At 42.0% G+C, this 24,808-nt stretch overlaps 1 protein-coding gene across 1 annotated transcript in view; it reads left to right on the top strand.

Annotated features, from left to right (window-relative positions):
- lipib (lipase, member Ib) overlaps positions 1-21,039 on the top strand; it is a 36,204-nt gene extending 15,165 nt beyond the window's left edge. The window contains exons 4-10 of the mRNA XM_084565780.1: positions 9,078-9,179; positions 9,332-9,421; positions 9,525-9,692; positions 19,266-19,355; positions 19,694-19,802; positions 19,966-20,139; positions 20,654-21,039. Coding sequence (XP_084421906.1) covers positions 9,078-9,179; positions 9,332-9,421; positions 9,525-9,692; positions 19,266-19,355; positions 19,694-19,802; positions 19,966-20,139; positions 20,654-20,738 — 818 coding nt within the window. The 3' untranslated portion in view covers positions 20,739-21,039. The remainder of the gene's footprint in view (positions 1-9,077; positions 9,180-9,331; positions 9,422-9,524; positions 9,693-19,265; positions 19,356-19,693; positions 19,803-19,965; positions 20,140-20,653) is intronic.
- The last annotated feature ends 3,769 nt before the right edge of the window (positions 21,040-24,808 follow it).

Raw genomic sequence — 24,808 nt, 5'->3', positions numbered from 1 at the left:
CGAGTGAGATCACAAAATATACTATTTGACCTGACCACTAGCAGCGCCACCTGCACTCAGCCAGCAGGGATTCATAAGTAGGAATCTGTAGCGGATCCGCCACTCATGGGTCCGATCCGCCACTCATGAATCCGCTGCGGATTCGCCACTCATGAGTCCGATCTGCCACTCATGAATCCGCTGCAGATTCGCCACTCATGAGTCAGATCCGGAACTCATGAATCCGCTGCAGATTCGCCACTCATGAGTCCGATCCGGAACTCATGAATCCACTGCTGATTCGCCATTCATGAGTCCGCTGCGGATCCGTCACTCATGAGTCTGCTGCGGATCTGCCACTCATGAGTCCAATCCACCACTCATGAATCCGCTGCGAATTCGCCACTTGTGAGTCCACTGCGGATCCGTCACTCCTGAGTCCGATCCGCCACTCAGGAATCCTCTGCAGATCCGTCACTCATGAATCCGCTACGGATCCACCACTCATGAGTCTCTGCTTAACCGAGAGCAGGGCGTCAACAGCCATTCACTCGGTCGGCAGAGAAACGGAACTTAACGTTGTGAGTGAATTGCCTCTGCATTCACTCCACATACATTTTAGACCATAAGAAAATAAAATATTATTTCGTAGTAGTGACCCTGTCCTCATTCTTTTTTTTCTTTTCTTTTTTTTTAATTTTGAGCTTTAGGTTTAGGCTTATGTAAGATACTTGATATGATTATCAGTGGCTATGTATTACAACTGATAAATGGCAATAACAGGTAACTGTAATAATCCTTTATTAGGTGTTTACTATGCTTTATTATGTCTCGAGTGAATGTACTGGAAACACTTTCTTTCGCAAACGGACCATTTTGGGTCAAGTGACTCAAGTGACTTAAGTGACTCGCAAAACCCGGCTCATACAAGTGAGTGACTCAGACCGATCTGAATCCCTCAAAAGATCCGGGTTTTACACTTCTACCGAACAACACAGTCTCTTGCCGCTCCAGCATTATCTCGTGCTGCATTCACAGCAGTGGGACATTGGAGATTCACGCTCGTAAATGTCAAATTGGCCATAAGTTTTCTTTGAATTCAGTGCTGCCAACTGGGGTGGCAGCAGGGGTGGCAAGGCTTTCTTTTAGGGTGGCATTTGCCACCCTATGCCACCCCGGACACCCCTTGGACACACCCCAAAACTAACTATAGACATTCTGATAGGTAAGTCCATGGGCCATAGGCTATGGGGCCACGTGGGTCACTCCTAATTTGCATCAATCAGCAGCCACTTAACGTGCGATTAGAGTGATTGACAGAAAACCTGACAATTTACAAAACAATATGACCTTTTCAGCTCATCATGAACCTGAACTTGGGAGGCCCCTCGGCTGGGAGGCCCCTGGGCTTCAACCCAGGTAAGCCTGTGCGTTAAAGCGGCCCTGCTCACTGGCCAAACTCAGTTCATTCAATTAAAAACTTTTGCATCCCACCCATCTCCCATCTCCTCTGGTGTACCACAAGGTTCTGTCCTCGGTCCAGTCCTCTTCATCAAGGGGGAGGAGGTAAATACCTCCTCCCCCTTGGTCACATATTCCATAAAAACAATATTCACTTTCCTTGCTATGCGAACGACACCCAGCTCTACCTTTCATCTATCACCAGGACCCCTTCTTCTCATCACATCACCCCTGTTCTCCAGCAGCTTCACTGGCTCCCCATCACACAGCGCATCACCTTCAGCTTTGTAATTAATTAATCTCGATTAATCGCATTTTAATCGCATAACAATATTTGCCCCAAAAAGCAACATTTTTCAATTTAAATGGATATTAGTGGATGACTGACTCTAATAATAGACACAGACGTGAATATTGTAAACTCAAGCTCTTTTGATGTCTGGAAAAATGCATTTAATTGCATTTCAATTCAAAACAGTGGAAAAAGAAATGGTTTTAAATGGTTAAAAAAACAAAACAAACAAACAAAAAAAAACAGTGCTAACAGCTCTGACAGTTTCTGTGCTCACTGCAACATGCTTTCCATTTAGATGGCACCGTAGTGCTGAAGTGCTTCGGTGGCATAGACATATATACATACAACGTCTGATTACATTCTGAGTAGTTAATGTTACAGACGTTGTTTTTGGTTCCTATCGGTTTCCTCAATATATACGTTCGTGTGTGAACATGTAAATGAGAGGCATTAACTTACAGCACTTTGTAGAAGACGCTTAATAAAGTTCACTCCATTGACTCGTATTGGTTCGTGGGACAGAGCTGCCTCCTCCAATATGGCAGCGACGTTGACGTATCGCAACAACGGACCAACCCGCTCAATGAGGCGTCTGTGTATATATGTCTATGCTTCGGTGGTACCTTCCATCAGTCCTAGCAATGTGCTTTCATCCGATTCCTCCATTTTGGTAGCCATTAGCCGAGCCCTGACGTGTGCATCAGTGTAATTGGTGTACCAGGAAATCTTGCACTACAGTTTTTTACAATCACTTTGCTACTATTTTCAGAACCTTGATGTCATTTTTCAGAACTCTAGACACAAAACTCACAACCAATGATCAAAATGCACATTTTTCAAAACTCTAACCCTTTTCTCAACTGCTTGGATACAATACACACAAAACTTAGATCATTTGTTCATTCAAAAAAAATCACCTGTTCAATATGATACAACTTAACATCAAAATACTACTATTTCAAAAGGCAATTCACACATTACATTTCAAATGAGTGTCTATTCATTTCTTTACAATGATCTAACTATCAATTGATACAACTGCTCAAAATGATAAGTAACTGTTGCATTACTCTAAATGCATAGTTGTATGGAAACAGACAAACAATCTTCCATGTCCAATCATGAAAGCTTCAAGATACTTTACGTAACGAGATTCATTGTCACCAATTAGCGTGGAGCATGAACCAATTAGACTACAATATCCATGGATGACGCCTGCAATGACATCACAGCAGACCACTGTCAGGCCTGGATTTGCCATGCCCGAAGTTTTTTTCCAAAACAGGAGCGATTACTGTGCTTCTACATTGTCATCAACTCTGTGTTGTGGATTTGGCCACAGGTTCTCGTCTACATCACAATGGGTGTTTTCATTAGCCAAACATCTTGGAAAAAACCTTCGGGCATGGCAAATCCAGGCCTGACAGTGGTCTGCTGTGATGTCATTGCAGGTGTCATCCATGGATATTGTAGTCTAATTGGTTCATGCTCCACGCTAATTGGTGACAATGAATCTCGTTACGTAAAGTATCTTGAAGCTTTCATGATTGGACATGGAAGATTGTTTGTCTGTTTCCATACAACTATGCATTTAGAGTAATGCAACAGTTACTTATCATTTTGTATCAATTGATAGTTAGATCATTGTAAAGAAATGAATAGACACTCATTTGAAATGTAATGTGTGAATTGGCTTTTGAAATAGTAGTACTTTGATGTTACAGTAAGAGTAATGCAACAGTTACTTATCATTTTGAGCAGTTGTATCAATTGATAGCTAGATCATTGTAAGGAAATGAATAGACACTCATTTGAAATGTAATGTGTGAATTGCCTTTTGAAATAGTAGTATTTTGATGTTAAGTTGTATCATATTGAACAGGTGATTTTTTTTGAATGAACAAATGATCTAAGTTTTATGTGTATTGTATCCAAGCAATTGAGAAAGGGGTTAGAGTTTTGAAAAATGTGCATTTTGATCATTGGTTGTGAGTTTTGTGTCTAGAGTTGTGAAAAATGACATCAAGGTTCTGAAAATAGTAGCAAAGTGATTGTAAAAAACTGTACATGTACAGTACAAGCAAGCAAGCAAGCAAGTTGAGGAACACTGCATTTGATGTTTTACAGTACTGTCTTTTATTTTCTACTGTATTTCATGTGAATGCACAATGCAATGTTTTGAACATTAGACAGCCTGTGTTACAAGTGATAACCATTTTGAGTTTTGTGTCTAGAGTTGTGAAAAATGACGTCAAGGTTCTGAAAATAGTAGCAAAGTGATTGTAAAAAACTGTAACGCGTTAAAGTCCCACCCCTAATTTTTATCTTATCTTTTAGTGTCTTTGTAGCAGAGGTGTATAAAGTACTTGAAAAAGTGACTTTGGTAAAAGTTAAAGTCACCCATAAGAAAATTACTTGAGTAAAAGTCTTAAAGTAGCTCACATTAAATGTACTTAAGTATCAAAAGTATCATGCCATTCAAAAGTTCACTCCATATATTCAAAGTTCATTCAATATATTCAAGATTCATTCAATATATTCAAAGGTTCACTCCATATATTCAAAGTTCATTCAATATATTCAAGATTCATTCAATATATTCAAAGATTCATTCAATATATTCAAATTTTCATTCCATATATTCAAGATTCATTCAATATATTCAAAGGTTCACTCCATATATTCAAAGTTCATTCAATATATTCAAGATTCATTCCATATATTCAAAGGTTCATTCAATATTCAAGGTTTCATTCAATATATTCAAAGATTAATTTCCTGAACGGCATGCCATAATATGTGTATATATATATATATATATATATATATATATACAGCGCCCTCCATAATTATTGGCACCCCTGATTAAGATGTGTTCTTTAGCTTCTAATAAATTCCTTTTTTTTTATAAATAATAAGGGGACCACAATGAAAAAAAGAGTAAAATCCAACCTTCAATTCAAGTGCATTTATTCAGAAGGAAAAAAATCCCACATTAAGAAATAATTATTTTACATCAAATCATGTGTGCCACAATTATTAGCACCCCTGATGTTAATACTTTGTACAACCCCCTTTTGCCAACAAAACAGCACCTAATCTTCTCCTATAATGTTTCACAAGATTGGAGAAAGCAGAAAGAGGGATCTTCGACCATTCCTCTTTGCACAATCTCTCTAAATCATCCAGCGACCTGGGTCCTCTCCTCTGCACTCTCCTCTTCAGCTCACCCCACAGGTTTTCAATGGGGTTGAGGTCTGGGGACTGAGATGGCCATGGGAGGAGCTTGATTCGGTGTCTGGTGAACCATTTCTGTGTAGATTTGGCCATATGTTTAGGGTCATTATCTTGCTGAAAGACCCAGTGACGACCCATCTTCAGCTTTCGGGCAGAGGCCACCAGATTTTGATTTAAAAAGTCCTGGTATTTCAAAGCATTCATGATGCCATGCACCCTAACAAGGTTCCCAAGGCCTTTAGCAGAGAAACAGGCCCACAGCATCACCGATCCTCCCCCATACTTCACAGTGGGCATGAGGTTCTTTTCTGCATACTCATCTTTTTTGTTACGCCAGACCCACTTAGAGTGTTTGTTGCCAAAAAGCTCTATCTTTGTCTCATCTGACCAAAGCACACGGTCCCAGTTGAAGGCCCAGTACCGCTTAGCGAACTCCAGACGTTTGCGCTTATGATTTTGAGTGAGAAAAGGTTTTTTCCGTGCATGCCTCCCAAACAACTTGTTGGCATGTAGATAGCGCCTGATGGTTGTTTTGGAGACTTTGTGACCCCAAGATGCAACCATTTGATGCAATTCTGTAACAGTGAGCTTTGGAGATTTTTTTATTTCTCTTACCATCCTCCTCACTGTGCGTGGTGGCAAAATAAACTTGCGTCCTCTTCCAGGCTTGTTTACCACTGTTCCAGTTGTTTTAAACTTCTTAACGATTCCTCTGACCGTAGATATGGGCAGGTGTAGGCGAGTGGCTATTTTCTTGTAGCCATTGCCTGACTTGTGAAGGTCGACACACATCTGCCTTACTTGAACGGTGTGTTCCTTTGTCTTTCCCATGTTGAAGAGAAATGGCCTCTGTGTCACGTCATATTTATACCCCAGGGAAACAGGATGTTTCTAATAACTAATTAAATGTTCCTACATACTCTGATCAACTTTGTAAACTACTGTAGAAATGACAGAAATACTTTAATTACATGTATTTCCTAGGAATTGTTAGGGGTGCCAATAATTGTGGAACAGGTGATTTTATGAAGAATAATTATTTCTTAGTCAGGGTTTTTTTTCCCCCCTTAAAAATTCACTTGAGTTGAAGGTTACATTTTTCTACACTTTTCAGTGTGAGAGTATGTTTCTACAATAAAAATTGAATTTATTTTAAGGCTTTTAACACATATTACCCAGGGGTGCCAATAATTATGGAGGGCACTGTATATAGGGCAGGACAGTCCTAATCCTGAAGGACCCCCAGAAGGGGCCTATCCCATCCAACTACCGGCCAATAACCTGTCTCTCCACAATATGGAAGGCCCTGTCAGGCATCATTGCAGCTAAGATGAGTAAGCACGTAGCTCAATACATGAGCGGGGCTCAGAAGGGAATTGGTAGTAACACCAGAGGAGCCAAGCACCAGTTACTGGTCGATAGAGCAGTCGCCCGAGACCGTAAAAGCAGACAGACCAACCTGTGCACCGCCTGGATCGACTACAAGAAAGCTTACAAGTCAGTGCCACACACATGGATACTGGAATGTCTGGAACTGTATGAGATCAACAGGAACCTAAGGGCCTTCATCCAGAACTCGATGGGAATGTGGAAGACAACCCTAGAGGCCAACTCAAAGCCAATTGCCCAAGTCAACATCAAATGCGGTATATACCAAGGAGATGCACTGTCACCACTGCTGTTCTGCATAGGCCTGAACCCCCTCAGTCAGATCATCACAAAGAGTGGTTACGGGTACCAATTCCGAAGTGGAGCAACAATTAGCCACCTGCTCTACATGGATGACATAAGGCTGTATGCCAGGAATGAGCGAGAAATCGACTCACTGATCCACACCACCAGGATCTACAGCAACGACATGGGGATGTCATTCGGATTGGACAAGTGTGGCCGGATGGTCTCAAATAGAGGCAAGATGATCAGAACTGAAGGGGTCGACCTACCAGAGGGCAACATAGGTGATATCCAAGACAGCTACAAGTACCTTGGTATCCCACAGGCTAACGGAAATCATGAGGAATCCGCAAGGAAGTCAACCACAACCAAATACCTCCAGAGAGTGAGGCAGGTCCTGAAAAGTCAGCTAAATGGCAGGAACAAGATCCAAGCCATCAACATGTACGCAATACCAGTCATCAGATACCCTGCTGGGATCATAAGCTGGCCAAAGGAGGAGATAGAAGCCACAGACATTAAGACAAGAAAGCTCCTCACCATGCACGGAGGGTTTCACCCCAAATCCAGCACCCTGAGACTATACACTAAGCGGAAAGAGGGAGGCCGAGGACTAGTGAGCATCAAGGCCACTATCCAGGATGAAACATCAAAAATCCAAGAGTACATCAGAAAGATGGCCACAAAGGACAAACTGCTAAGTGAATGTCTCAGGCAACTGAAATCCGATGAGAGTGCAGAGGAAGAGGAGCAGATCACCTGGAGGGACAAGCCCCTACATGGCATGTACCACCGCCAAATTGAAGAAGTGGCTGATATCGAGAAGACCTACCAATGGCTGGAAAAGGCTGGACTCAGAGACAGCACAGAGGCACTGATCATGGCAGCACAAGAACAGGCCCTAGGTACAAGAGCCATAGAGGCCAAGATCTACAAGAGTAGATCAGATCCAAGGTGCAGACTATGCAAAGATGCACCTGAGACAGTCCAGCACATAATAGCAGGGTGTAAGACGCTAGCCGGGTCAGCGTACATGGAGAGACACAACCAAGTGGCTGGAACAGTGTACAGGAACATCTGTACCCAGTATGGAATAGAAGTACCCAAATCCCAATGGGCCGCACCACAGAAGGTGGCTGAGAACAACAGGCCCAAGGTGCAGTGGGACTTCAGCTTCCAGACTGACAAACAGGTCCTGGCTAACCAACCGGACATAGTGGTGGTAGACAAAGAGCAGAAGAAGGCGGTGGTGATAGATGTGGCGATAACAGCAGATGCCAACATCAGAAAGAAGGAACACAAGAAAGTTGAAAAGTACCAAGGGTTGAAAGAACAGCTGGAGCAGATGTGGAAGGTCAAGGCGAGCGTGATCCCTGTGGTAGTAGGAGCACTCGGGGCAGTGACCCCCAAACTGGGGGAGTGGCTCCAACAGATCCCAGGAACAACATCAGAAGCCTCAGTCCAGAAGAGCGCAGTCCTGGGAACAGCTAAGATACTGCACAGAACCCTCAAACTCCCAGGCCTCTGGTAGAGGACCTGAGCTTGAGGATGACACAGATACCACCCCAAGAGGGTGAGAGGGACGTTTTATATATATATATATATATATATATATATATATATATATATATATATATTTATTTATATTTAGTCACATTAATTGTCATATCAATTGTTGCTACAGTGTTAAAAGCTCTATCCATCTTTGTTTTTATTTTTATCAAGAAAAATTGGTGCACTGCACCTTTACAAAAATAGCGCTGTCTCTTTAAGAAAGACAGTAGTCTTGAGTTGTTGTTGAAGTTGTGCGTGGATTTATGCCGCTGAACTGAGGGCATGTCGCAAATATAAAGTAAAAATAAATAAAGATGAACGTTTATCTAGCTGTTTGTTTTGGAGTTGCAAGGGATAAATGTTTTAGACTAACATCTTAAAAAAATGTCAATGGCACGAGATCTACCCACACTACCTTCGCGATCTACCGGTCGATCACGATCGATGTAATGAGCACCCCTGACCAAGTTTCTCGTGTCTGCCTAAGAACACAAAAAAGTTCCTCCTATCTCCTAGTCATGGGTGACTGTCGTCTTCTACCGAAGGAGATACTGTCAGTGTGGTAATGTCTTCCGTGTCTTCCTCATCGGCGTCAACCATGGAGGAAGCTATGTTGATGTCCGCTGCCCCGCTCATCCCACCTCTACACCTCGTGAGAGTACCGTACGTTGTTCCTCTCGTCCTCTCGGACACGCCCATTCCAGATAATCCTTCGACAATTAATTATCCATGTGATCATACATTTCCACCAGCATGTGTTGTGAAGATCAGACTTAAATAAGTCCAGTTTAATTTTATTTTGCTCAGTTGTTTTTAGACAAACCATTACCTGGATGACTGAGAACCTTCACATGTTTCCTTCCTTCCTGTCCTCCAGGTTTGGACCCAGCCGGGCCCATGTTCACCAGTGCCACACCAGAGGAGAGACTGGACCCCTCAGATGCCATGTTTGTGGACGTGCTTCACACCGACATGAACTGTAAGTTTTTAAATCAGACTTTGTGACAATAATTAGACACAATATTTTTGTATCATGACTATATATAAAGATATAATATAAATCATTCTATTATAAATTAGATATTCATCTCCAGATGTGACAGATTCTTAACTTGTGTTTTCTACATGGAGCATTTGGACTGAAAGGAGCTCATGGACATATTGATTTCTATGCCAACGGTGGAGCCGACCAACCAGGATGTCCTAAAACCATCTTTGCAGGTGAACGTGCACACACACACACACGCACCCACACACACACACACACACACAAATTCACTAATAAACACACATTCTCACTGCACTGTCATCTGATGTCCCACAGGTAAATCTTACTTTGTGTGTGACCACCAGCGATCTGTGTTCCTGTACCTGTGTGCTCTCAACCGAACCTGCAGCCTTACTGGTTACCCCTGCTCATCCTACAGCGACTTTCTGGACGGTCACTGTCTGCAGTGCGAGGCTTTTAAACCAGCTTCCTGTCCCATGCTCGGTATGTGCTGGAAGACACTGTAAGCCAGGAAATCATTTGTCACATAATGCACTTTCACAAGCCAGACAAGCTAATAAAGGTCACTGACACGTTGTACTATGTATTCCTGCACAAAAATACCAATTACTCCTGTTAAGAAGAACTTACTAAACACTTTTTTCCACTGCCTCGGTGAGATCTCATTCAGGAAAAGTACATCTGAGTTTAAATGTGTTCTGTAAGTGATGCAGTGAGAAAGTAAAATTTTAAATTAAAATAATCCTGAATGTAAACATGTCTTTTTAGCCATGGGAAGTCATTTGGAGAAAATATGGTTCAAGTAAAAAAAAAAAATAAAATGGACTTACTAATCAATTTTAACCAACCAGATATGGAGCAATGGAAGCAAAAATTAAAAGTACAAAACCATTAATATTGCTAAAACATTACCTATACTTGTAAAATCATTCTAATGTAAAAGTCCTGCTTTAAATCTTTTCTTCATGAATGTTCTGGCTGTTGATTCACATGTTCCATTTATTTTGACATTGTAGTCAGCAGAGGTGTATAAAGTAAAAAGTATAAAGTTTACTAACTAAGTAAAAGTACAAATACCGTAACTGAAAATGACTTTGGTAAAAGTTAGTCACCCATAAGAAAATTACTTGAGTAAAAGTCTTAAAGTAGCTCACATTAAATGTACTTAAGTATCAAAAGTATCTTGTGAAAAAATATTCTCAAGTGTCATAAGTACAAGTACAAGTACAAAGTATTTTTACAGTATGCATAAAAAGAAGCAAAACAACCAAAAATGGTTCTCCCCTTGTTCTCTTTATTTCACTTTCAGGTGAATGAAATAGATGTGGTATGATAAAACAAAAACTAAAAAACACTTGACTGAGTGAATCAAGTCGCAGGGGTGCCCACACTTTTTTGGCTTGCGAGCTACTTTTATGACCAAGTGATCTACCCGTGTGTGTGTTTAAATAAATATATATATATATATATATATATATCACATTTATTGTCATATCAATTGTTGCTACAGTGTTAAAAGCTCTATCCATCTTTGTTTTTATTTTTATCAAGAAAAATTGGTGCACTGCACCTTTACAAAAATAGCGCTGTCTCTTTAAGAAAGACAGTAGTCTTGAGTTGTTGTTGAAGTTGTGCGTGGATTTATGCCGCTGAACTGAGGGCATGTCGCAAATATAAAGTAAAAATAAATAAAGATGAACGTTTATCTATCTGTTTGTTTTGGAGTTGCAAGGGATAAATGCTTTAGACTAACATCTTAAAAAAATGTCAATGGCACGAGATCTACCCGCACTACCTTCGCGATCTACCAGTCGATCACGATTAGCGGTGGAAAAAAGATTCGGGATCCGGCTCAAGAAACAAAATGTACTACCCGACTTGGCCACTAGCAAACTACGGCACTCAGCCACTGGAGTGGAGTGGCGCTACTGAGTCCCTTCGCCACTCATGAATCCCTGCGGATTCGTCACTCATGAATCCCGGCGGATTCGCTACTCATGAGTCCCTGCGGATTCGCCACTCATGAATCCCGGCAGATTCACCACTCATGAATCCTGGCAGATTCGCTACACATGAGTCCCGGCGGATTCGCTACTCATGAGTCCCTGCGGATTCGCTACTCATGAGTCCCTGTGGATTCACTACTCATGAATCCCGGCAGATTCGCTACTCACTCGGCAGAGAAACGAAACTTAACCGACTCATGGATCCACGTATATTTTAGACCATAAGAAAATAACATATTCTTTTGTAATGGTGACCCTGTACTCATTCATTTTTTATTTATTTTTATTTATTTTTTCTTGCACAGCGTAATTTTAAGCTTTAGGCTTATGTAAGCTACTTGATATGATTTAGTTGAGATGATTTTCAGTGGCCGCGTTTACATGATTGATAAATGGCAATAACATGAATGTAGCTCGAGTTATGTACTATAAATAATATAATATAATATAATACAATTATGTAATAGTAATAATAATAACAATAATAATAATAATACATAATATTAAGGGGCCTACTGTAGAAATAGTAGCAAAACACTGTCAGAACAACTCATTCCTCGCACAGCTGACAGGTCACAGCACAGGTCTATAAAAACATGTGCACTGTGATGAAGACCAGACTTTGCATCGTCGCCACCTCAGTGCGCCTCAGTGTTTTCTCTAAAACAGGACAAATTGTGTCAGACAGGAGGGGCCACTTCACCACTGACAAGGTGTGTCAACTTACATTTTTAAATGCCAACCTCAAAAAGTCCAGTAAATAGTCTCACTGTCCATTTCTCCGCCAGCTTTTTATTTCCATTGTCTTTATTCTTGGATTATTTTCTTCATATTTTTTATATTTTACCAAACTGTAGTAGACATTTTTGTTGGCATTTTGGATATCGTATTGTAGTTTATTCTAAGTTAACTCCCAGACATTGCCATGGCCATTTTAGGTCAAGTGACTCAAGTGACTCAAGTGACTCGCAAAACCTGGATCATATCAGTGAGTGATTCAGACTGATCCGAACCCCTCAAAAGATCCGGGTTTTACACTACTAATCGCGATCGACGTAATGAGCACCCCTGACCAAGGGTCTCATGTCTGCCTAAGAACACAAAAAAGTTCCTCCTATCTCCTAGTCATGGGTGACTGTCGTCTTCTACCGAAGAAGATACTGTCAGTGTGGTAACGTCTTCCGTGTCTTCCTCATCGGCGTTAACTATGGAGGTAGCCATGTTGATGTCTTCCACCCCGCGCATCCCGCCCTTACCTCTAAACCTCGTGATAGTACCGTACGTTGTTCCTCTCGTCCTCTCGGACACGCCCATTCCAGATAATCCTTCGACGATTAATCAATCAGAATCAGAATCAGAATACTTTATTAATCCTTCAAGGAAATTGTTTTGTTGCTGTTGCTCCCATAAAGTGACAGTTGCTAGTTAACAGAGCAAATACAATAGAATAGAATAGAATAAAAGTTGTACAAAAATATATAAAAATAAGTAAGATGCATTTAAAGTAAAAGAACAATATTGCACAAGTATTCACAAAATACAGAGGTAAGAGGTTGCAAATAAATTAACGGCATCTGAAATGTTAAAGGTGAGTGACTAACACTCAGCGGGAGGAGTTATAAAGTTTGATGGCCACAGGCAGGAATGACCTCCTGTGACGTTCTGTGGTACATTTTGGTAGGATGAGTCTGTTACTAACGGTACTCCTTAGACTGGCCAGTGTGTTGTGGAATGGATGAGATGAGTTGTCCAGGATGGTCTCCACTCTTGCCAGCATCCTCCTCTCTGACACTGTGTTCAAAGAGTCCAGCTCCACCCCGACAACATCACTGGCCTTACGGATCAGTTTGTTGAGTCTATTTGCGTCTGCCGCTCGCAGCCTGTGCAACGGCGTACAGGAGCGCACTGGCAACCACAAACTCATAGAACATCCTCAACATTGTCCGACAGATGTTGAAGGACCTCAGTCTCCTCAAAAGGTAGAGTCGACTCTGTCCCTTCTTGTAGAGTGCCTCAGTGTTCTTTGACCAGTCCAGTTTATTGTCGATGTACACTCCCAGGTATTTGTAGTCCTCCACAATGTCCACCTGGGCCCCCCGGATGGTATCAGGGGTCACCGGAGCCTTTTTTCTCCTCATGTCCACAACAGTTCCTTTGTCTTCGTCACATTCAGCTGAAGGAAGTTGTCCTCACACCATGTGACAAAGTTTCCCACCACAGTTCTGTACTCAGCCTCCTCACCATCACTGATACATCCTACTACCGCAGAGTCATCAGAAGATTTCTGAAGGTGGCAGGAGTCTGTCTCGTAGTTGAAGTCCGTGGTGTAGACGGTGAAGAGGAAGGGGGAGAGGACTGTCCCTTGTGGAGCCCCAGTGCTGCTGATCACCCTGTCAGACACACCGTGTTGCAGCCAACAATCCAGGACACCAGGGGGGCATCCACCTGCATAGCTTTGAGCTTGTCACCCAGAAGAGTCGGCCTGATGGTGTTAAAAGCACTGGAAAAGTCAAAGAATGTGACCCTCACAGTGCTTGCCGGTTTATCTAGATGAGCATATGCACAGTTGAGCAGGAAGATGATGGCATCCTCTACTCCAAGTCGTGGCTGGTAGGCGAACTGGAGAGGGTCCAGTTGAGTGTCGACCATGTCTCGCAGCTGTTCCAGAACCAGTCGCTCGATGGGAGGTCAGGGCCACTGGTCTGTAGTCGCTGGGGCTTCAGGGGCATGGTGTTTTTGGCACTGGGACAAGGCATGATGTCTTCCACAGCACAGGTACCCTCTGTAGGCTCAGGCTCATGTTGAAGACCAGTTGAAAGACTCCACACAGCTGGGTGGCGCAGGCCCTAAGCACTCTGGGACAGACGCCATCTGGGCCTGCAGCCTTTCCTGCATGGAGTGTCCTCAGCCGTCTCCTCACCTGGTCAGCTGTGAAGCAGGTCGTCGTCATTGTTCTTGGTGGGGGGTTGCTGCCATGCCTCTGGAGAGGGCTGATGGAGGAGGTAGTGTAGGTGGGAGCAAGGCCATCAATAGGAGCAGGAGAGCTGTGAGGTGGGGGAGGGTATGGTGATGCCATCGTTGGTGTTGATGATGATGATGGGCAGCTCACAAGGGGGTCTGTGGGGGGTTGGGTAGGGTCCACTGTGTCAAATCTGTTGAAAAACAGGTTTAGTTCATTGGCCCTGTCCACACCTCCCTCTGCTGCACTCCCAGCTGGTTTGAAACCAGTGATGTTTCTCATGCCTCTCCATACCTCCGTCACATTGTTCTGCTGGAGTTTCCCCTCCAGCTTTCTCCTGTACGACTCCTTAGCCTCTCTGATCTTTGCTTTCAGATCCCTCTGAATAACTTTCAGCTCCTCACGGTTACCGGTTCTAAAAGCCCTCTCTTGGCATTCAATATGTCTTTGAGGTCACTTGTTACCCATGGCTTGTTGTTTGAGTAACAGTAGACAGTCTTTGTTGGGACAATGGAGTCCACACAGAAGTTTATGTAAAAAGTTATACACTCCGTAAGCCCGTCAATATCCTATCCATGTGGCTCACTGAGTGCATTCCAGTCCGTTAGTTCAAAACAGTCCTGCAGTGAGTGGTAGGCCTCCTCAGACCACCTTTTCACTGTTTTGGTGGTGACTGGTTGTCTCCTAACCAGGGGCACATAGCAGGATTTGAGGTGAACCAGGTTATGGTCTGACCTGCCCAGGGGGGGAAGGGAGGTAGATCTGTGTGCATCCCTTACATTAGCATACAGCAAATCCAGTGTCCTCTCCTCTCTGGTCGGGCAGTCAACATACTGTGTAAAATTAGTCAGTGTATTTGTCATTGGGACATGATTGAAATCACCAGAGACTACTATCAGGGCATTCGGATGTTTGGTCTGCAGTTTTGCAATGACGCCGTGAGTGACGTCACATGCCACCATTGGGTTCGCTGATGGTGGGATGTAAACCGTGACGGCGATAACATGGGGAATTTCCCTCGGCAGGAAATACGGCCTGAGCCCCACAGCCAGCAGTTCGATATCCGGGCAGCAGACTTGTTCCTTGATGGTGATGTGGTTTGTTGACAAAGATGGCAAGCCCCCCTCCTTTCCGCTTACCACTTGCGGTGACGTCCCGATCTGCCCGGACAGTCTGGAAGCCGTTGATGGTGGCGTTCTGGTCAGGGATGTCCCAGTGCAGCCACGTCTCCGTAAAACACATGATGCTGCACTCACGAAACTCCCGCTGGGTCTTGACTAGCGCTTCCAGCTCATCCACTTTGTTAGCCAGCGACCGGACATTTCCCATGATGATGGGGGGAAGACACGGCTTAAATCTCTTTCGCTCCCTCCTCGCCACTGCCTTCTTCTGCCTCGTCCTCCATCCCCTGCCTCTTCTCCCCCGTTGCTTTCTCTTTATCTCCTCAGGGATGAGGTCTGTGATGTAGCCATGGTCTGTGCCGGCGTGTCTCAGGTCAAACAGCTGATCCCGACTGTAAACAATGAATGCTCTCCAAACAATAGTCCGGCTGTGAACAGGAAAGTGAATAAAAGTCCTCTGAGAAGCATCTTTATAAAACAAAGAAACTAACAAATATAATGGATATTTGTGTGCTAAAGAAGAAAAAAGTTTCGAAGAAATATTTACAAAAGTTGGAAACTCGGTCAGAAGCACCAGCAACAAGCGGCCGCTCAAGTCGGCGCCTGCGCACTAAAAAGTGCGTAAAGTAATTATATTTCTATATTAATTTGTAACGAGTAATGAGGTGGCAAACGTCACAGTAACGGAGTAAAAGTATATTTTTTAACTTTTAAATGTAGTAGAGTAAAAGTAAAAGTCCTGAAAAAAATACTCAAGTAAAGTACAGATCCTCAAAAAAACTACTTAAGTAGTGTAACGAAGTACATCTACTTCGTTACTATACACCTCTGGTAGTCAGTGGACTAGGCTACATAACAGAAGCACTTTAGTGTTAAATCCGTTTTAACAGCGCCACAAACTACATCCTCCAAAATGATCATACTGTTGAATTACCATCTTTCTGATGCCGTTTCAACATCAACTGAACATTATAACATTCATGAAGGAGGATTTAATGCATGACTATTAGAACTGATTCACTAGTGTACCTAACCTTATAGCAAGTGTCCATAACTTTTAAGATTTCCTCTGATACCTGCTGAAATCCTATACCATGACAACTAGAACAAGATGTTTACTAAATTGAACTGTATAACTGTGTATATAACTGTCCAGTTGTTGCTATAATACCAACTTATTTTTTGATGAAAGAAAAGTTTTTAAATGGTTTTTAATGTTGTTGGGCCTGTGTACTAAGGCACTCAATATTGGGGTTTGGCTATCATTAATAATTAATAATTATCAAAAATAATTATTTATTATTAAATAATTGGATCTGAATTGTGGCGAGGTGGTTAGCACTGATGCCTCACAGCGAGGTCACCGGTTCGAATCAGTGGGCCGGCTGGGCCTTTCTGTGTGGAGTTTGCATGTTCTCCCTGTGTCTGCGTGGGTTCTCTCTGGGTACTCCGGCTTCCTCCCACTGTCCAAAGACATGCTCATTAGGTTAATTGGTGATTCTACATTGGCCGCAGGTGTGAGTGTGAGTGTGAATGGTTGTCTGTCTCTGTGTTAGCCCTGTGATGGACTGGCGACCTGTCCAGGGTGTACCCCCGCCTCTCGCCCGATGACAGCTGGGATAGGCTCCAGCAGACCCCCGCGACCCTTAACAGGAATAAGCGGGTATAGAAGAATGAATGGATCTGAACTACTAGAGCACCACCCTTCTAAGAAGGGAAAAGATAGCCAATTAATCAAATCAGTCTCATAAAATATACTTAATTGTCAAGACGGATTTCTGATTAATAAGTAACTTAAAAACTATAACCAAAATTACCACGTTAACAACTAGTTAAGGTGAAGGAATTTAGAGTTCTTGACAGTGTAGAGGTTGGCAGTATTCACTCTTGTGCAACATTAAACAGACGGGTATGTTTTAAAAGACATTTATTAGCAAGAATAAAAGTCAAAACATATGATCTAACTACAGTGTACTTTATACAGTGGTGTGTATGTGTGTGTGGGTGTGTGTGTGTGTGTGTGTGTCTTTGCGCGTGTGGGTGTGTCAAGATGGCCGCTGGGGCCTTGAGGCCTTGAACACAAAGGAAACAAGATGGCTGCTGAGTGGGGACACTAATGTCAAGGTCAAGGTCAGGTTTATTTATATAGCACCTTAAACCAAAGTGCTTTACAATAAAAACAATCACAATTAGAACATCAGATTAAAAAACACAACAAAGCAAAATAAACATACAAGCATAAAATGTGGGAAACAATAAGAAACACTAAAACCAATAAAAACACAATAAAAACTATGATGATAAAACTTTCAGTCATGGGTTAAAAGCCAGGGAGAAGAGGTGGGTTTTTAGTAGAGATTTAAAATGTTCTAAATTTGGAGCTGTTTTAATAGAGAATGGTAAGTCATTCCAAAGTTTAGGAGCGGCGACCGCAAAGGCTCGATCGCCTCTTGTTTTTAGCCGTGTCTTTGGTATGCTGAACAGGAATTGGTCGGATGACCGTGATGTTGTGCACGGAGTGTAGGGAACAAGCAGGTCACCCAGATAGGAGGGAGCCAAGCCATTCATGGCCTTGAAGGTCAGCAATAAGATTTTAAAAGTTATCCTCTGGGAAACCGGAAGCCAGTGGAGAGACCTCAGCACTGGGGTTATGTGCTCTGTTTTCCTGGTACCTGTTAAAAGGTGAGCGGCCGCATTTTGGACCAGCTGGAGACGCTGGATGGAGGACTGTTCTAAGCCCACATACAGGGCATTGCAGTAGTCCAGCCGGTTTGTAATGAAGGCATGTATTACTTTCTCTAAGTCACCCGGGGGAATGTAGGCTTTTATTTTGCTAATTAGTCTCAGTTGAAAGAAGCTTGAGCTGACAACAGATGAAATTTGTTTTCTAAATTTAAAGGAATTGTCAAAGTGCACTCCCAGACTTTTCACAGAGCTGAGCATATTTGAGGAGATGGGCCCGAGGATGGATTCCTCGCCCAGTGACAGTGGGGGGCCAAACACAATCAATTCTGTCTTGCTCTCGTTTAGTTTCAGAAAGTTTGATGACAGCCACAACTTGACTTCATTTAGACAGTCAAGCAGAGGTTGCAGTGCACCTTTGCTTTTAATTTTTACAGGCATGTATATCTGCACATCATCAGCAAAGCAATGGAAGAAGACATTATGCTTTTTAAAAATAGAACCTAGAGGCAACATATATAATGAAAATAGGGTGGGGCCCAGAACAGAACCCTGGGGGACACCACATATGACCGGGGCATGTCCAGATGAATAATCTCCCAGGCGGATTGAGAAAGTCCTGTCCATCAGGTAGGAATTAAACCATTTCAGAGCATTACCGCTGATCCCAACATAGCTCTCAAGGCGGGACAGGAGGATATTGTGGTCGACTGTATCAAAAGCAGCCGTTAGGTCGAGGAGAACAAGGACTGCCGAGTGACCAGAGTCAACTGTTAAGATCAAATCATTAAAAATCTTTAAAAGAGCTGTCTCAGTGCCATGTGCTGGCTGAATGCCTGTGTGGAATGTGATAAGAGTTTATGAGGTGCCAGGTTAAAGGAAGAATGGTTAGTTTAGTGTTGCATAACCTAAACTAACATCAAATCACTATACTATAACCCAATGATCACAACAACTCAGTAAAAACAAACGTCACATCAAATCAACATTTCTAGTTCTATGCTTAGCTTAGCTTAGCTTGACTAGGCCCAGGTCATACTACCAGATTTGGTGAAAAAGTCAATTTCTGGTGTGTTGAGCAGCTGGGGGTCTTCACCGGGGAGGTGTGGAGATGAGGAGAAGGGGGAAGAGAGTAAGAGTATGATAAAAATGTATTCAGCTTTAAAATACCCTGAATAAAATAACTGCACAAAATGTTTCCAAATTTAGTTGAGAGGGATAAAACACCAGATGACTGTTTTCACTGTCATCTTCTCCAATATCCAGATAGTGTTGGTCTCACCTGCAGGTTACGATGTCAGCCCGTGGAGGGACACTCTGCTGAGACTTGGACAGACTCGAGTCTTCTTCAGCACCACGGCCATGCTGCCCTACAGGAGTGAGTCCAAAATACACTAACACAAATTCAGTCATATATTGATAAAAAATGCCGCAAAACATGTTTTGCAGCATCTGCACCATGAGCTGAATCTGAAGAGAAACAGGGTCATGCAGCAAGACAACAAGCCCAAGAACACAAGTTGTTCTATGAAAGAATAATTAAAGAACATAATGAATGATTTGAAATGGCCAAGACAAACTCCTTACCTTAATCAGTGAAATGATTTTAATCCGCTGCTTGCAGGATTTCAGCTGATTTTAATATTTTAGGACTCACTAACAAAAAAAGATCTTATACATCAACAGTAACACAGTCTATTGCCTTGTGTGTGGCAGAGCTGAGCTACAGAGTGGACATGGTGACATGGAACCAGTACCTCCGCTGGGGGGTGGTCTACATCCGGCTGCATAGTGGCAGAAACTTCACAGAGGCCCGAATAGATCAGTGAGTCTTTATACTGTTTAAACACAACACAGTGCAGGAAGGAAATCCACACATCTGGTTTTATAAATAAATTAAAACTTTAAATGTAAATGTTAATTGGTAGATTTATACCTGCAAATTAATTCTCAAGAGTTGATGTGTTTATCTCCTCCTTTGTTTCCAGTAAGCTTCTCCGGTTCGAGCAGTACACCTCCACGCGGCTGCTGGCTCAGTTCGATGAGGACCTGCAAAACGTCCAAAAGATCTCGCTGAGAATCAACACAGGGAATGTCATCGGGCCTCGTTACAAAATCAGGCTGCTACGAATTCGTTTCACACCACTGGAACGTCCTGAGAGGTCAGTGTTTTGCTGCAGTTGGTTCAGATCCACACTCACATTAATAACACTTTGTAAGGGTTTATAAGATGTAATAATGATCGACTAAGAGTTCATAAATCTTTATTAATTTACTTAAGCTTAAATAAGCCATTAATAAGAGCAACTTTTCTTTGTTGCTTCCAGGTTGTGTAAAATCCTACTCTGCAGTTTATGAATGGATTTTAGTAGTACTAAAGTTAGCATTACAACATTATTTAATTAAACTAATCTGTGTGCAAATTAAATTAAATTAAATTAAATTAATTATCTGGTTATCCTGGTTCCTGATAGTGGAGCTGGAAAAATAGACAAGTGGAAGAATCTGATTGACAAGGACCAGACTGTGATGGCTAGATGACTGGGTCGGAGCATCTCCAGAACTGCAGCTCTTATGAGGTGTTCCTCGTCTGCTATGTTGTGGCTGATGTTGAGTAAAAAAGAACCCATGAGGCTAAGATGGTTCTGTAAAGTAATAAAAGCATCTTCTTCTCAGGCCTCTCATGTGTCGGTTTGACATCATCATGGAGGAGAACATGGAGGTTGCGTTTCGACCTCTGCCCTGCAACTCTCGCCTTTGAGACCTGGACCAGACATCCTTCTCCTAGTATGGAAACACCTCTGACTCACCCACCACCCTACTGAAGGACTCCCAGGCGTCCTCTGGGTGCCAGCAGCAGCCTCCTCGTCTGCTGATCAGCAGCCAGGGATTACTTCCTGGTTACTGGAACCAGGAACTATAAAGCTGACAAGAGTAAAGAGATTCTGGAGAAAGCTGCTGCACAAGACATTTGATACAAGCCAAGATCACTCTTGAACTTTGGCTCCATTTTCAATCAGACTTAGGTCCTCTGTCACTACGTACAGCTGACTGAAGTTTAAGCATTCAGTTTTATTTAACAGAATTTAGGTACAGAAGATCGACAGGAATTCATAAATAGATATACCTTCTACGAAACATACGGTATGAGCAAGGTTTCATTTTTTCTGTAAAGTTGGCACATAATATAAAGACTTAATTTTTCCTTTATAAGTGGAGAAAATTGCTTTCTTTGTGCAAAATAAAAACAGGGCTATGTTTTGCTCATAGCAACAATAACCAGAATTGATTTGTGCAGCTAACACAAAATAATTTACTCAAATTTTGTCTTATTTTTCTTTGTTTTAGTTGTCTTAGCTTTAAATGCTGCACAAGAGACAAACTTTAGAGTGGAGCTTTAGTATGCTTTACTTACAAAACTAATGCAGCATGCTTTATTGCATAAATTGGACATTTTACAGGATAAATAAATGTGTTATACTGAAAAGAAACTTTCCTCCGAGCTCTCGGAGCAATTATTTCTTAACAAAATCTTTGCTGCCATGATAATATTTCTCTGCAAAACAGTGACAGCTAGCTTTTTCATCTTCAGATCTGTGAATTTACAGAATTTAAATCAATGAATTCCCATATGCAGCAAACACTAAATGAAGACATTTTTTTATGTAAACAGTTTTAGTGACGTTACAAACTGAAATGCAACTTCTCTTCTCTGTGCCTTCTACCAGAAGCTTCTCATCCTGCAGTGCTCCTCAACCACAATGAAATTATCTCCCTTCAATTGTTGATATCATTCTGCAAATACACAAGTGTAAAAAAACAAACAAATGAACAGATTTCCAGAGGAAAAGGTGTGACATCAGGCTGAGAGCTGTTACCTGGAAAGTGAAGCTGTTATCCCACAAATAAGCTGTTGTGTTACACTAGCTCTGTTATTACGTGACGCTGTAGACTGTGATGGCAAATGAGTTTACCACAATAATAATCAGCACGTTTGTTGTTTTAAACCAACCACTCTGGGCTCAGTAAATGTATGAAAGTGTCTTTAATTGTGCATTTTCAGTTTTAAATAACGAGTGGGCAGCACAGTGGAGAGGTGTGCTGGCCAAAGGTTGCCTCGGAAATTTAGGCTACACTTAGGCTATACAGGCTATTGCAGGCCTAGACGATTTCATTACGTAATTCCTAATGGAAATCTTCTCACACTATGCGGAGCACAGCGATTCCAACGTATTTGATTGTGGGTTGTAATTGGTTCTCTTTTCGAAAACGAAATGCCTCACAATCTTTGGGCACACTCACCGCACTGCAGCATCATTTTTAAATTTTTAAATTTTAATCTACGGCTCTGTCCCGCTCCCGTTGATTATATGCTCTATCCCGTCCCTATCACGTTACCAACAGTGCAATTGACTCCCGTACCGTGGGACTCTCGCGGGTCTTGAGTTAATCTGAAGGCCACATGAAGTTTAGAGGTCTGTAGTGATTGACTCTGCAGAAATTTGGCGACCTCTGCGCACTATGCACCTCAGGATCCGCTGACCCCGCTCTGTCATTTTACGTGTCCTGCCATTTCGTGTCTGAGTTGCTGTTGTTCCCAATTGCTTCCACTTTATTATAATACCACTGACAGTTGACTGTGGAATATTTAGTAGTGAGGAAATTTCACGACTGGACTTGTTGCACAGGTGGCATCCTATCACAGTACCACACTGGAATTCACTGAGCTCCTGAGAGCAACCCATTCTTTCACAAAAGTTTGTAGAAGCAGTCTGCACGTCTAGGTGCTGGATTTTAAACACCTGTGACCATGTAAGTGATTGGAACACCTGAATTCAGTTATTTGGATGGATGAGTGAATACTTTTGGCAATATAGTGTATACCCTGTCTGGTCAAAACAAAGTTGCCTCCTGGATTTAACGAAGCAAATACACGCAAGCCTCCTATTGGATAATTACTGCATGTGCAATTATCTTTCAGCAGACAACAAGTTATTTAACCCCAACTGATGCAATAAGTAGCTTCTCATTTCTTAAACAACGATGTCGAAAGACACATCCCATGGTCGTGGAAAAGATGTTAGTCTGTTTGAGAAGGGTCAAATCATTGGCATGCATCAAGCAGAGAAAACATCTAAGGAGAGTGCAGAAACTTCTAAAATTGGTATTGGTATTTTAAAGAGAGCCAATGAAGAGAAGCTAAAACTGGAGTAATATGATCTGTCTTGCTAATTCCTGTCAATACTCATCACGTTATTTTGAATCAACTGGAGGCTTTTTAAAGAGCTATTTGGACAGCCAGTAATCCAGCCTGGAAGACACAAATGGATGAACTGTTTTTTCAGCATCACTCTGAGACAGGATGTTCCTAATTTTGAAAATATTATGCAGGTGCAAGAAGGCAGTCCTGGTTACTTGCTTTATGTGCAAATTAAAGGACATATCCTCGTCACATATAACACCAGGGTTTTTCACAGTAGTACTGGAGGCCATGGTAATGCCATAGCAACTAGAAACTAGGTAAATAGATAATGAATCTCTGAGATGTAAACAGAAGTTACCAGTGGCGGTTCTACATGGAATTACTCTCCAGAAAGAAATAGCACAAAATTTTGCACAAACAACCATGTTGTATTATAACAATATAAATCAAACAGAAACTTATATTTCTCAATTACACAAATACTTCAATAGAACATTTGAAAATCACACTTAAGAGAATCCAGTTATTCAACTATTGCAATTACAACAGGAAACACACTTTTTAAGGTGCACAATCTCCACCTCCAACATAGGTAGGTAGATGGCAGGTCTTGTCTAGCAGGGGGTGGCTCATCCTGACCAGTGGGAGAGGATGCTCCAAAATATTCCACCTGAAATTGCAATTGGAACGGACATCAAAGAGACCGTAGACTACAATATAACTCTCATACAAAACATCCACAATAAAAAAACATTTTTTTTGTACATAACATATTTGTCTGCTGTATTCTATTCTTTTTTTTTTTTTGTATCTTCTGCATCTTGCACTGTTGTTTCCTGCCACTGTAACACCCTAATTTCCCCACGGGGATGAATAAAGTCTTATCTATCTTATCTTATCTTATCCATGAATTGCAAATTTAAATAAACATGCCCTTACATGCTAAATGTCTGTCATTAGACGCTATATTAATCTATCTCTCAGGGAGGAACAATTAGCTCCTTGGTTACTGCCTCGAATTCTATGCTTGGCACACTTTTAGTTATGACTGGTTAAACTATGTTTGACATGAAATGTAGCAGATGGCAAATGTTCATCTTTGAAACTGCCTACAGATATTAAAATTCTGTTGGCGAATTGCAGGACCCAACGTGATGGAAATAAATAATAACTGAACTTGTAACAGTTTTGTTGCAAAGCACAATCTTACGGTGAAATTAGATCAGGTGTTTGTTAAGACAAATAACTGTTGTATAAGCACTGCAAGCATCATAGCAAAAAGGCTAACAAACGTATACCACCAATTAACATTAGCCCTTCATTCATGACATGGATACTGTAATCATGGGCGTCACACCGTGGGGGATGGGGGTGTTGCAACAAGGTGATTTCACCTTTCACCTTTCACCAGGTGGCAAACAAAGTTAATGCAAGCCCAGTAAAGTTAATGGTAACTGACAGTTTTCTAGAGCCATCCACTGATTTTGATATTATTAGGGCCCGAGCAACGAAGTGCAGGGGCCCAACGGGGCCATGCAATGGACCCTATTGTTTTCGTACTTTCTGCATCTTTCCTCCAATGAAATCACGCTTAAACATGCACGAAAAGTCCTGAAAATATTGCAGAC

Source organism: Chelon labrosus, assembly GCF_963514085.1.
Source record: "Chelon labrosus genome assembly, chromosome: 18".
Taxonomy (NCBI): domain Eukaryota; kingdom Metazoa; phylum Chordata; class Actinopteri; order Mugiliformes; family Mugilidae; genus Chelon; species Chelon labrosus.
Note: the sequence above shows the minus strand (reverse complement) of the source record. Positions and strands in the feature narration are given on the sequence as shown.